This window comes from Tachysurus vachellii, chromosome 8 (genome assembly GCF_030014155.1).
Source record: "Tachysurus vachellii isolate PV-2020 chromosome 8, HZAU_Pvac_v1, whole genome shotgun sequence".
NCBI classification, from domain to species: domain Eukaryota; kingdom Metazoa; phylum Chordata; class Actinopteri; order Siluriformes; family Bagridae; genus Tachysurus; species Tachysurus vachellii.
The window spans coordinates 17,412,074-17,427,250 of NC_083467.1; the positions used below are offsets into that span (position 1 = coordinate 17,412,074).

The 15,177-nt window shown below is 36.2% G+C and overlaps 1 protein-coding gene across 1 annotated transcript; it reads right to left on the bottom strand.

Moving 5' to 3' along the window:
• Window positions 1-583: 583 nt before the first annotated feature.
• Window positions 584-6,825, bottom strand: cd302 (CD302 molecule). Its single transcript, XM_060876664.1, has 6 exons — window positions 6,608-6,825; window positions 3,654-3,779; window positions 3,451-3,561; window positions 2,401-2,586; window positions 2,273-2,296; window positions 584-1,803 (listed from the first exon to the last, which is right to left on the bottom strand). Exons 1-6 carry the CDS (start codon window positions 6,693-6,695, stop codon window positions 1,601-1,603), a joined length of 738 nt encoding a protein of 245 aa, XP_060732647.1. The 5' UTR covers window positions 6,696-6,825; the 3' UTR covers window positions 584-1,600.
• Window positions 6,826-15,177: the final 8,352 nt, after the last annotated feature.

Here is a 15,177-nt window from a genome sequence, read left to right on the forward strand (position 1 = left end):
ATATGCATATGACCTTTAATACAGAGAACTCAGTAGGTCACTCTCTATATTTAAATTAGGTCAGTAAAGAGGAAACAGGACATGTTGCCTGTACTTGATGAGCACATAAGCCATAGCCGATGGTATGTCTAATAATAATGCATCTAACTGCATGACAATACCACTAGTTTTATAATATGAATAAGCAAAACTTGTCTATAATCAGATAAGAAAAATAATGCTGACAAATCAATATGACTGATGTGTCTGTGAAACACCTGTGAGACACTAAAGCTGAAGTGGAACTTGTTAGAAGGCCACTTTCAGGGTGCATCACTGCATGTATTAATGCCTCTAGGGGTCATTAATCTGGCCTCAATCTGCTGGCCCAATTCATATACTGTAGCTCAGTGCTTCATTATTTATACAGAAAAAGACATTTTCACTGCTTTAGTTTCTGTGTAATGTCAGTGTAAATTTTAGCATGATCGAACCCCCTAATAACTAAAGCTATTTGTGTGCCACTTACATTATTACATTTGAACTAAACATATTAACCTTTAATTGTATACTACTATATTGAAGAAAAACAAACAACAACCTGTACACACAAAAATCAAACTGTATTTTGTGTCTTACATCAAAATGACCTCTGAATTGGATAATACAGGAACAAAACTCCAACAAAGATTTTTATTAAACATCTGCAACTTTGAAATGTTAAATGTCCTTTTGCAAGCTTCTAATCGATGAGACTTCCGTTAAATATTAGCAAGGTAGAATGCGCACACACACACACACAAATCTGCAATTAAAATGTATTACAATACTCTCCTATACACAGGCATAAATTTACCAGAAAAGTGCAATTCTTAAAAGTGACATTAATGTTCATTACACTATAATGACTTGCATTTTTGCTGTGCTGATCATTTCATTCAGATTGCTTCAGTAAGGCACCACATTACCTAAAGAGGACACTTAAATCACATTACTAATATTACAAATGCAGCATACAATCTAGAAATCATGTGAAAAAATATCAAGAAATTCCCATCATTAAATCATAGGACATCTCTAAAACTCAGGCTTCCTGACGTGATCAGGGCCGTTCTTTGTTCTGTTTGTAAAGATTGCATCAAACAGTTTAAAATATTGGCACATTCTATTGTGAAAAGGAGACATCCAGAAAGTGCAATGATCAAGAAAATTTGAAATGTCACCTCGAAAAAAATAGCTTTACAAATACCTGAACAATTAGAACACTTTAGATCAAAGAGATTAGGGAAGGTGCGACCATTATGTATGTAACAACGAGATGGAAAACCACTAATCACAAAAAATATCACCCAAAAAAATAAAAAAAATCTTTACAAACCAACATTACTTCACACCTCTGCTTTCTGTGATACATTAACCACAGCCGACAAACAATGGGTCACTCAAACAGACCCAGAGCTATTGAGAAACTGTATATTCACGTTGGGTAACTGGTGTGTGTGTATATAATGAAGAACAGCTGATCATGTAGTATGTAACTAGTTTTCCATAGTGTCACTTAATTTTTAATGAAGTATAACTGAAAGCACAATAAAGTCATTAATGCTCCTGACTCTGGGCTTTAGGGCGTTTCCTGGAGTTCTTCAGCCTCCACCAAGCACGTCTGATCAGCTGAGGGCGATCTAAAAGGAGGATGGTACTCAAAAGAGGGAAGTAGTGCAGCACCAGAGCTGCTCCTTTGGTGGAAAAACCACACAACTGCAGACACTCCCAGAATAGCTATCACACTCAGAATGACGAGTGCTGAGAGGAGAGGACTGGCATCTGAAGAAGGGACAAACACAAAAACATTAAACCATATATAGACAAACTCATCATGCTTCTTACAGGTGACAAATTAAAGCAAAAGCCATAAAAATATATCTCAGTAATGTACTGGGCCACCGTGGCGATGGAAAGCACTGTCTAACACATCACTCAAAAAAAGATTCTTGGCAGATCATTTTAATACTCATCAAAGCATTCAGTAAGACTTCGTGCAACATGAATGTGCAGAGTGTCATCATGGAAAAGATCACTCTTATCAGGAGAGAAAAGGTTTCATCATAGGATAAAGGTGATTGCTCAGAAGAACTTTGTACTGTTTTGCAGTAACTTCTCTCTAAAGAGACAACTGGACACAATCTATGGCAGAAAAATGCTCTCCACAGTACTGTACAAGTCACAGTTCTTTTAATTGCCACCTGTCTCTGTATAAAGATAAATCTATACAAAAAAGAAACACCATACTTACTCTTTTTTCCAATTACATTAGTCTCTGGAAAAAACAAACAAACACAAAACAGATCGTTAATAAATAAAATCTTAAGGAAACAATGCAGTGTCATAGTTCCTCCATAATATACAGTAACTGTAGCTTACTCTGGGCTGCTTCACACACCACTCCGTTCTCATGGCCCTCGGTACAGCTGACGTTCTGCCACTTGCCAGTGTTGGAGTACAGCACCACACATTTGTCCATTAAAGGTATGTCCCAATCAGCTGAGCCCCCTTCCACCCAATTCTTAAAGCTCACAACAGATTCGTCATTCCATTTAAACTGATCATCTAGCACAGCCCGACAAAGAATGAGAAATACAAGTAGAGTGAGAAATCAATTATTTAACAGCAACATAACCTGTGAAATTTACCACTTCAGTGAGTGGGTTTATCCGTCTGTTTACACTGTACATGTTAAATGTATCTATTTTAATACATCTTTAAGTAAAACTTCCTTCAGATTAATAAATGCATTAATACATAAAATGCTAACACGACATAATTTACGTAACTACCTGCCATCTGAGACATACACATGCAAATGTTATCTGGGTGTGAATTACATGTTCTTCAAGTTTTTGTTTTGCCCTAGTCTAAAAATAACAGGATGTTAATGCTGTAAAGCGAGAGGAAGCTGTAAGGTTCCCCTTAAGACAGCACAGGTGGAGGTATTTTTATGGAGTGATGAATTCACTACATCACTTTCTTACTGCTATTTTGCATCAATAAAAGTTTACAGATGCCTGAAAAGAAATTAACTTGTTTTTGTATGTTTACTATGTACTATAGTTTGCACATAACTCCGACATTGACTAGTCTATACACCAGTTTATCAAAAATGATCTTTACAGTTAAATATAAAGGAAAAAGACTCCTTGCCTGCTAAGCCATACTTCTAAAATTACACACATTTTAATACCTTCCAGCTAGAAATTGAAAAAAAAAAAAATCACTAATCTTCAATTTCATAATAAAGGTCGTAATTAAATTTGAAAGCAGTTGTGTTTAAATAAAGGTCATGCCTTTTACACACAAGATGTCTACATGCATTTCATGCTACAGATTCCTCCCAAATAGCCAGATACATTGAATTGATGTGAAACTACCTGCTTAACCTGTTTCAGATTAAACGGACAAAACATTAGGCCTTACCGTCAGTGTCATAGTATAATCCTAGCCAGACGTTCACATTGTTCTTCCACACCTCAGGGCTGTACTGAACAACAAAGTCATTTACTGAAGAACTGGGCACAGTCAGAAGGGCTGATGAAAAAAATATAGAGAAGATGGGTGTTTAGGAGTTTACATTTATCACCTACTTACTAACAGCATGCAGAAAAGCCAAAGGCTCATACCAAAGCCACGGCACATAACTTTAGCTTCCTCTATGGTGTAACGTTTCGCAACATCCTCTTCTCCATGGACAAAGTGATAGCAGCTCTGGCCAAAGGGCACCCATGTCCGTCCGTCAGCCGGGCAATCTGCAGGCACATTTAGAATACATTTTGAATACCCTTTAACGTAGAAAATAAAAATTGGAGGACAATCATATATAGAGAAAGAAATTAATATGAATACATTGTTTCTGACTGAGCATATAATGCATTATATACGTATACAAATACAGAACAATCACAGTGCTTGTTTTCAAGGAGGTCATAGTGATAGTGACGCTTCGTATTAAATATTTAATATGATACTTTAAAAATTGATTCAGGCCTACAGGTATAGGTAAATGGGGCACTAAACAGATACAAATAGCATCACTGATTTACACAGGAATCTGGGGCTCCAGTTAGCACCAGTTCACAGAAACTGGACAGCTGCATTTCTGTCTGCAGACGTGATGCTCGCTGGATGTTTTTGCACCTCCAGAGACTGCTGTGCAGGAAAATCTCAGATGTTCAGCAGTTTCTAAAATACTCAAACCAGCTCATCAACAGAATGTATGTCAGACCCTGAGGCAGATGGGTAACAACAGAGTCATTTACTGTCAGGCAAATAAAAAGGAACAAACTTGAGGCTACAGAGGTCACAGGCCCACCAAAAGCTTGTAGAAATGTCATTTGGCCTGACAAATCTCACTTTCTTGCTGAGCGATACAAATGGTAGAGTCAGAATTTGCCATCAGCATGAGTCCATGGACCCATCCTTCTAAGTGTCAACAGCTCAGGCTGATGGTTCTGGTGGTGGTCAGTCACCAGATCTAAATCCAGTGATGTGCCTTCATAATGTGGTATAAGGGATTTGCAACTTGGATGTGCAGCTGACCAATCTGTTGCAATTATATGATCAGATAATGTCCAAATTGATCTGTTTGTCAAAGAACTATACACCATGAATCCATGCCACAAAGAACCAAGCCTGTTTTGAGAGGCAACAGTTGTTTTCTTATCTAGTATTACATAGCATGGTCTTTCCTAATAAAATGGTCAGTGTATACACACACACACCTCAGGCATCCTTTATTCACTGCCCACACACACCGTAGTCAAAGTCCACACACACACAACTAGGTTGCGTGCAAAAAACATATACTATCATAATTATATTGCTATTAGATAAAGATATATTGAAGATAATATTGTATTAAAATAGTGTTAATTTCGTCACCTATTTTTAATTTAGTCTTAGTCTTGTGCCAAATGTCCTTGTTAGTTTTAGTCATATTTAGTTATTCACATATATTTTTTTGTTAGTCAAGTTTTAGTCGACTAAAGGTCTCGTAATTTTAGTCTAGTTTTAGTCAAAAGAAAACTCAAGGTATCTTAGTCAAGTTTTAGTCGACTAAAAGTCAAAAAATTGTAGTCTTTTTTTTTAAATAACACATTATTACTGAGATTATTACTGATAAACATTTAGGTAAAAAGTGTTTCACATATGTTTCACTCGAACTTGACTGCACATCACGTTTTTTACTTTATTGATACTGCTTTTAATCGTAATGCAAAGACCGGTCATGTACAATAAAAGAGCTGCAGAGCGACAGGAAATATAATTGAACACAAAAAGCTGCCTAGACCAGGAGGGACTTTGCGCTCAGACGAATTGTTTCTACGCACACACTAAACAGCGCGAAGCAGCGAACTCGTTGTAAAATATTTTAAAGTCGTAATAGCTGATGAAAAAGCAGAGACAATTGTAGACGAAAATGAAGAGAGATTTTATCTTAGTTTTTATTTTATACAAAACATTTTCGCCACGTCTTTTTTCGTCAACAATAATGCATGTTAATTTAGTCTTAGTCAGCGTTTTTGGACAGTGGTGCAGTCTTGTCGTCATGAAAAAAAAAAAGGTTGTTGACGAACATATTTCGTCTCGTCTGAAGAAATTAACACTATATTAAAGATACTGCTAGGCAACAGAGAACCTTCTATATCAGAATCCGAACCAGGTTTATTGCTAATTCTACATCAGAATCCGAACCAGGTTTATTGTCAGGTTCTGTAGGGTTTACATTTACAGGAATGTGTTATAGAGAAGAAGCATATAAGAGACAAACTAATAAGAATAAATATAAGAGACAGAATAATAAGAATAAGAATAATGATGTGTATAAACAAAGATTTACAAAAACAAACAAGCAATTGGATGTAAACAAGAATAGAGACATGAATTGCACACTAATGCAGGATGTAAAAAGTGCTCAGTGCAAATATACAGTTAGAAATGTTCCATCTATTAGAACTGTAAGAAAAAATGAACTGTATATCAGTGATAATTATGTGCAGCTAATTAGTGCTGTGTATTAAAGCTAGCACTCATTAGCACTGCTACTGCTGTATGCTAACTGCTTGATTCAGGAACACAGAAAGCTTTTTAGGGTTTTTGTTTGTTTTTTTTATTTGGCAGCAGGCTCGGGTTAGAGTAACCAAACAAACAAAGCTTAAAGATATTGTGCTGTCACCCTGTAATGTAAGTGTATGAGCTATGCTACATTGTCAGGCTTTGTAGCAGCTATGCTACACTGTCTTTTTTTTTTTTTTTTAGCTATGCTATACTGTCAGAGCTTTGTAGCAGCTATGCTACACTGTCAGAGCTTTGTAGCAGCTATGCTACATTGTCAGAGCTTTGTAGCAGCTATGCTACATTGACAGAGCTTTGTAGCAGCTATGCTACATTGACAGAGCTTTGTAGCAGCTATGCTACATTGACAGAGCTTTGTAGCAGCTATGCTATCGGAGGAGTTTTTGGACAGCGTAACTTTTTGCGCCTCGACTGCAGCCGAGAAGCAAGAAATACCATCACACTGAAGCGCTCATGTTTAACATGTTTGTAAACAAAGCAGAAGCGAGATCTCGCTACTTACCGCCATTAGCCTGAGAGTGAACGCAGTGGCGTAGTAAAATCACAAGAAGACTCAGAAACCAAAATATATCAGAGACTCTGGACTCCATACTTGTCAGTGTAGAGCAGAAATCATGGCGATGGGGTAGGAAGTTGGATCGAAGCCTTCAGCTTCCTTTAAAGAGACTGTAACACTAACACACTCAGTCCCTCTGATACGGGACACGACTAGGGTTCAAACTACTGAAACGTCTGGAATCTTTCCATGGGAATTACTGCGAATTAATGGGACTATATGGGAAATAATGGGAATATATGGGAATTAATCGGAATTAATGGGACTATATGGGAATTAATGGGGCTATATGGGAATTAATGGGACTATATGGGAATTAAGGGGAATGTATGCGAATTAATGGGACTATGGGAATTAATGGGGCTATATGGGAATTATGAGACTATATGGGAATTAAGTGGAATATATATGAATTAATGGGACTATATGGGAATTAATGGGAATATATGGGAATTAATGGGACTATATGGAAATTAATTTGATTAAATGGGAATTTAGAAATTGCAGGTTAGCATATAACAAGGAACTTAAATGTAGTTTAAAAAAGGCCAACCATGTGAGGATCCAGAGACATCTAGAAATTTACCAGCTCCAGCTGGCTATACTAAAGAGGAGATGCCAACTCCATGTGGTCTTTGAGGACAACAATCTCCTCATCAATACAACATTTATCAGTCTGTATATTTATAATTACACCCTCCAGTGTCACCTACATGAGGATGAGGTTCCCCTTTGAGTCTGGTTCCTCTCAAGGTTTCTTCCTTTACCATCCAAGGGAGTTTTTCCTTACCACAGTCACCTCAGACTTGCTAATTGGGGATAAATACAAATATATTTAAATATATCTAATATTAATTTAGATTTTTTTGTATTATATGAATCTCTATATTATTCTTTATATTAACCTTTTGTTCTATGTTTATGTTCTGTAAAGCTGCTTTGTCAATTTAACAATTGACAATGTCAATTGTTAAAAGCGCTATACAAATAAATTTGAATTGAATTGAATTAAATGTAGGAAAATCTTGGTTAAAACAACCAGATTTATTGCAATTTCAGCTGAATTTCTACCCTGCACATTTATTAACAGAGGTGGGAGTAAGTCACACATGTGCAAGTCACAAGTAAGTCTCAAGTCTTATCCTTCAAGTCTCAAGCAAGTCCGAGTCATTTTTTGTGAGAGTCAAGTCAAGTCAAGTCACTGCTTTATGTCAAGCAAGTCAAGTCAAGTCGTATCTTGAGTCAAGCAAGTCACTGGCAAGTCATACAGATGTTTGATAATTTAACTAAATGTATATATTAAACAAAGTTAAATCTACAGTATTTATGGACTATGAGTTTTATTTGCAACAAAAATGATTATATGCATTTATTTTTAAAAGGTGTCCACATACAGGTGAGTTGTAAATACAATAAAAAATCTAAAAATGAATAAAAATCAAAACTACAAAGAATAAGATGTAAATGTAACTGAAATAAGGCGTAAAAGCATGAAAAGTTTCAATATGCCTCAAACATGGCAGAAGACCATGGAAAAGTATATATATATATAAAAAAAAGTACAATGGTTCTATGCAACCAAATGGCATTTTTTGAACAGGCATTCCCTTTTAATGGGACATGAAAACATCCTTAAATTAGATCCTTCCCTTTTAACAACAGAATAACAACAACAAGAAATCACGTCAATCAAAAAACGTAAATTATTGAATCCCACAAACCTTGAAGTGAATTAACTATTTTTATTTTTGGGTGAACTATCCCTTTAAATTGAATGTGTTTGCGTGTGCATGCGAGACAAGAATATGACTGTGCTTGCAACTCTGAAGTTTTTTATTTTTATATTTATGTTTTTTATATATATGTGCATCCCCATAAACGATCCATACGCTTTTCACACAAAGCCTAACACTGAAGACCAATTATAAGTGCTATTGCAAAAAAGCTGACATTTCCACATAAACAGTGACCAACCATTTACACTACATTGCACTTGCAAAATTTTAATTTGATAGAACTTTGTCATTCAATTGTGAGCGATGTGGTCGCATACTGCTGTTCTTCTCATCTTGCACAAAATCCCGGTACCCGAAATGAATTATTTTGGGTGTAGCGCCTTCCATGTTTCGTCACGACTGTTAAGGTTTATTAGTTAGTGCGCGCGCTCCCTCTGCTTGCCTGCTGCGTCACGTGGTTAGATTACGCTCTTGCGTGCGTTTAAAAACATATTTAAAAACAAAATAGACAAAAAAATATAAAACAAAAACGAAAAACAAGTTATTTCGAGTCATTTAACTCAAGTCCGAGTCAAGTCTCAAGTCATGAATGTCAAGTCAAAGTCAAGTCGAGTCTTTTTTTAATATTTGTCAAGCAAGTCTCAAGTCTCAAATTTGTGACTTAAGTCCGACTCGAGTCAAGTCATATGACTCGAGTCCCCCATCTCTGTTTATTAATCCCTTGCACACAGCACTACTGCAGGGCTATTAAGGCCATACCCCCCTAAAACACTGTGCATTTCTCCATAACATAACACAGATCATTTCTTGAATCCTGCACACAAAATAATGCTAGAAAATCTCCATCATGGAACGTATTTACATAAAGTATTTACATATTATATAAAGTTATATTTAAAACTCCCTTGTGCCTTGTGTAAGCTTTTGTGCAACAAAATTATACCATTGTAAATACAAATACACTGACTGGGCAGACATTTAGGCGAGATAATAAAAAGAACTGTCTAAAAAGAATATCCTCCACAATCAATCCCCCTTACTCACCCCTCTCCCCATCCAGGCTCTGACTACCACAGAATTATTGATTCCACAGGTTTGCATTTGAGTCTGAGGATTACATCAACTCAAATAGGTTTTGTGTTTATACAGTAGCTAGCCATCCAGTAAATCAGATATGCTAAATGCTAGCACTATTTAATTATCAATTTATGATGCTAGCTAGCTCAAGCTGTTATGCTCTTTCTTTTATGCTATCTGTTAGCCAGTTTTCTGTTATTTTAAAGAAGTACAGTACAGTACAGTCAAAAGTTTCGACAAATGACTATTTATAATGTTTTTGAAAGAAGTCTCTTTCTCTTGCTTTTTATTGAGTCTCTTGCTCATCAAGCCTGCATTTGTTAAAAAATGTAGGACAAAACAGTTTGTGAAATATTGTTGTGAAATATCATTACATTTGCGTTCTGATTTAATATACTTTAAATATAATGTGTTTCTGTGATTACACCAGTTTTCAGTGTCTCATTATACTTCAGAAATCATTCTAATATGCTGATTTCTCACCGGTTTTAGAGTTGTTGTGCTCCTCATCATTTTTTATAACCTGTTACAATTTTTTCAGGATTCTTTGCTTAATAAAATCAAACTGTAATTTGTAATAATTTTTCACAATATTACTGTTTTTTTCTTTATCTTTGATCAAATAAATCAGGCTTAAATGAGCATAAGATAATCCTTTCAAAAACATAAAGAAATTGTAATTTGTCCAAACCTTCGACTGAATTATTATATAATCTAGGTTATAGTTTGTTTTAGCAAGCATGCTGATTCTATTCATTTGCATCAATTGTAAAATGTTTTTATTGAAAAAAATTCCAATTGTTCAACTAATTATTTATATATCTATGCATTGCATAAGTGATTTACATGTTGATTTACATGTTACATCTTTTTCTATAGAAATATGTCACACACCATCTCATGTGTAGATACATTTAACCTCAGCCAGTGTTGTCAAGCTGTCATTTTAAAAAATTCTGTATTAGATTGCATGCATCTCAGCTTATGTCCAAACAAAATGTTTGTATACAATAGAGTTTATATAAATTTCCCCAAATTTACCAGAAATTGTCTGCCCTTTTGCAACCCTAGACAAGACCAGACTGGCACAAGCCTCTTCTATATGCAATAGACTATTGAACCTATTAATAAGTGGTTTAAGGCCAACATGTTTATTCGTTCTTGTCTATCAGGGGTTTGGTTTGATGAACTGTTACAGAGTAATCATGATTAATCGCTGTAAAGGAAAAACACATGTTTATATTATCGTGCTCATTCCCTAAAATAGGTATTTCTAAAATTCCCTAAATTTCAAGCTATAGTAACACCTCAACAGATGGACTCACATGGCAAGAATTCCACATAAGCAGAATAAAAACAGTGCAGTTGTTGATATTGTAAAGATATCTGTGCGGGGACGTTTATTTAGGATTGTCTCAAGTGTCAGCACTCTATATCAGTCAATCCCAACATTCAAACACACACACACACACACTCTCTCTCTCTCTCTCTCTCTCTCTCATTCTCTGTGAGGGCTGTGCTGCATATCCATCCATCATCCATCCATTCGTTCGTCCATCCATATCTCCATTCATCCATTTTCTGTATTGCTTGTCCTACACAGAAACTATTACCGGAGACAAGGTGGGGGACAACTGCACATGCACACACACACTCAAACACAGATAACAGTCTAAAATCATGTCTTTTGACTGAGGGAGGAAACTGGAAAACCTGAGAGGTAACCCCAGAAGCACCTGGAAGAACATGCAAACTCCACACAAACAGGGTGCATGTAGGAATCAAAAGCCCAACCCCGAGCTTGATGATGCTGGGGCTTGTCTGCTCTGTCCATACCACCAAAAGCAGAAAGTCACATATCTGTTTAGCTGAGGTCATTTCGCTATTTAGCTTCAAAGAATCAGCAATCATTAACTGTTCCTGACTCTGACCCACCTGAAGTGAAACTGTAGATATTAAAGCTGCAATTTTTAGAAAGTGATCTTTCCTTAAACACCCACTAGATGTCACCTTTAATGCCCTTAACTCGAGTGGGAAGTCAGGAATTTCAAATGCTTAATGACTCCTGATGAATGTTTGTGAGCAATGAAAAGACATACAGCAGTGTTCAGAACTATATTATTCTAGACGTTATCCATATTGTGTTCCTCTAGAAAGTTTACTCTATGAAGGGTGTGCTTACTGCTCATGCAAAATACTTTGTCCCAAATAGCCGAATGCTTGAGACAACAGACAACACTGTATTTCTCAGTAATTGTTCCAAGTATGTTCTGGCATGGTTTAATTATCATCTAACAACATCCTATGGATGTAGTTGAGTGAGAAAGCCTTGAGAAAGTGAGAGAGAAGTGAGAGACTGCAGACTGGAGGCGAGAAGAAAGAGTTGAGCAGAACTCAGTGCACACCCTGTGGGGTGTGTGTGCATGTGTGTCCCACTGAATTTTAAACACACACACACAAACAAACTGTGGGGTGTGAGCATACCCCACTGTTCCACACAAAAGACCTCAGCGACTTCTTCACTAAAACTACACTCAGTCTCAGCCAGGCACACAGCTTCTGCGGTTTCTTGCCACTCCAGATATCCCCAGACTGTGCCAAAGTGGCCGACAGCTTTCACAGCTCATACAAAACAGCAGGGAAAATCTTTAGTATGAGCTTAGGGAAGATTTTAAATAAAGCAAATGTTTAAGGGCTGAAGAAATGTTTTAGCTTGACTCAAGACATGGCGTTCAGAAACACATTGTAATTCAGGGAATACTATTAAAGACATTTAAGAAAGAATGGAGTAATGTGTTAAAAGTTCTCTGAGATATCATAGTTTTCTCAGTTTGATCATTTTTGAAGTTCACATCTCTGAAGTCTCACAATCCAACCCAATACCATCACATCTACTTTACCGGTTTATTAGTTGAAATCTATTACTAACTGTTCTACTACTGCTACTACTGCTAATAGTGAATCAGTTATGCAGACTGCAGATGTGTGCCTTTACATGTTGTATATTAGATTTATCTTAAGGTCTGATGACCATAGAATAATTGTCAATAAAAAAATGTAAAATCTGAAATATCAAAAGCATTAAAGCAAGCAAGCGAACATGACAGTACATCCATTGTATGTTTTGAGAGGCAGAGAATAAGTAAATATGGGAGCATAATAGTTAATGTGAAAAATAATATGTTTCAGCAAATTAAATAAACAAACAAACAAACAAACAAATAAATAAATAAAACCAGCCAATTGTTCATGGACTACTATATTGTTCCACCCACCATAAAAAAGGACAACTTAGAGTTCATAGTGCCATGAGCTCACGTCTCACTTCACTCACTCACACCCTTTATAGAACTGCTGTAATATTCATTATGATCACTATTTTGTAAAGTTTTAATGACAGAATGATGTCATTCGGGCAGTGTGTGAGTCTGCAAGGGCTTGGCAGGTGGTTGAGAGCAGACAGCTGCAGTCTGAGTCTGTCTGGCCCTCTAGGCCTCCTGTAGGGTGGTGTAACACCACTAGTCACACTCTCTCTCACTCTCTCTCTCTCTCTCTCTCACACACACACACACACGCACATGCACACACACACGCCCTCTAACAGCTCCAGATCCTTGTCAGGCCCATCTGCTAATAGGCCCTGCCCCAATTTTTCCACCAGATATAAATCCTTATAAATGTGCTGTCTAGAACTTTAGTTAAAAAGGATGTATTCCAAAAGTGTGTGTAATGTTCTCTTGTGCCAACAAATACACTTGCAGTTAACAATTCTCATGGCAAGAACAGTGGGAGAAGGCAATGTCAGCATTACTGCTCGAAACAGTGCTTTCTATTTTTCTGCTTTAAACTAAACCATCCTAATGGTTTTTTATAGATAAGTTTTGACTTAAAATTGACAGTAAAATAAACTACAGTGAGTGGATTTTTTTTAACAGGGACACTGTATAGTTTTATTTGAAACTTTTCGACCTGTAATATCTCACAAGCTTGGAGACACTTGTAGAGGGATCTTAGTTGACTCCTTAGACTCTTTAAAAAAATTAAAAAAAAAACAAAAAACGGTTTTGGCAGAAATATATACAGAATTCTTGATGCCATTGAATAAAATGAGCCCCTGAAACAGCTGCTATGAAACAGCCATCACATTTAAAAGTAAGCCTTAAGGTTTCAAAATATAAAACAGGCCATTTCCATCAACAAAAATGATGTTGCTCATGACTTTGTCTCATTTAACCACAACAAACAATACCTGATATTGAAATTGCAGTGGGTGAAGTTCAGATTCTCTCTGAGCTCCCAGGAGGCCTTCTTTCTTGCATCATTTCCAAACAGCTTGTCCCTTTGAAAATGACGATAGATCAGAATTTCAGCATTCAATTCCTGATATGTAGATATTTTAAACAACTTAGAACATTGTATCTTTGGTGGAAGACAACACAACTTTTAGGTGATTAAAAATATAGGAACAGATAGTCATAAAGAAAATAACATTTAATATCTGGGTGCAGTATTACTTGATTGCATTAACTGCATGAAGCCGGAATTTCATGGACATCGCCATACTGTAACATTCTTCTGTGATGCTTTTCCAGGCTTGTACCACAGCTTCTATAATTTGTTGTTTGTTTTGGGAGCTTTTTCTCCTCATTCTCTTGCTGCTCAGTTGAGGTAAGGTCAGCCGATTTAAGATTTATGTGGTCTGAAGTCTGAAACCTTCCATTTTTTTGCCCTGATGAAGCTTGTGTTCTCCCGCTGCATGATGAAATTCCTCCCATTTAATTTGGATGCGCTTCTATGTAAATTGGTAGACAGAATGTTCCTGTAGACTTAATAATTCACTCTGAATTGCTGCCACCATCATGAGTTACAGTACATCCTCAGTACAGATTAGTGAGTCTGTTCTAGAAACAGCCATGCAAACCCAAACCATGAAACTACCTCCATTATTCTTGTGTCTTTGATCATGACTAGATCTTTTCTTTCTCCACACTTTGGTCTTTTCATAACTTCAGTGGATCTTATTTCCAGAACCTTTCTGGCTCATCTCTGTATTTCTTTGTGAATTTCAATCTGTCCTTCTGGTTCTTACTGCTGATGAGTGGATTGCATCTTGTGGTATGGACTCTGTATTTCTACTTCTGTCGGTGGTTTGGGGTTTTTCTTCACAGTTCTCACAATGATTCAATGATTCTTGTTTTTTTTTTTTTTTGACCTGTTCAATGTCTGGTTGTTAGTACACCAGTGTTTTCATTCTTTTTCATAGCATTGCAAAGAATTGTTTTGGCTAAGCTCAATGCCTGTGTAATGGCTCTGAATGGCTTGATTATATCCTATAGCTTTTTGGTCTCTGGCCATGCTGATTTATCCTTTTTAAACAACAAATGCAGTCTTCACAGGTAAAACCCATGGCTCAAACCAAGAATTGATGTTCTCATCAATTAAATGCTGAGCCAGTGATATGTTCTAATATTTTTGTTCATTTGAAAAAAAGCTGCCATATTGTTGTTTAACAAGTTGTTAAACACTCATTACTAAATGTAAATATTAGGAAATAAATGCAGAAATTAATCATATTTTTTCATCTAAAAATATGTCTTGTTATTTATTTAATTTTAGCACTTTTGAGAAATACTATTACTTTTTTTAAAGATTGCTCTGATGAGAATATCCTTTGTTAGAACAAAAAAGAAATAGTTTTGATTA

Bases quoted from the DNA above. Each gene is read 5' to 3' on its own strand.
- cd302 (XM_060876664.1), bottom strand. From the start codon at position 6,695: ATGGAGTCCAGAGTCTCTGATATATTTTGGTTTCTGAGTCTTCTTGTG. The intron at 2,587-3,450 runs GTAAGGCCTAAT...GGGCTGTGCTAG, and splicing joins ATTATACTATGACACTGACG to ATGATCAGTTTAAATGGAAT. The intron at 2,297-2,400 runs GTAAGCTACAGT...TGTTTTTTCCAG, and splicing joins GGTGTGTGAAGCAGCCCAGA to AGACTAATGTAATTGGAAAA.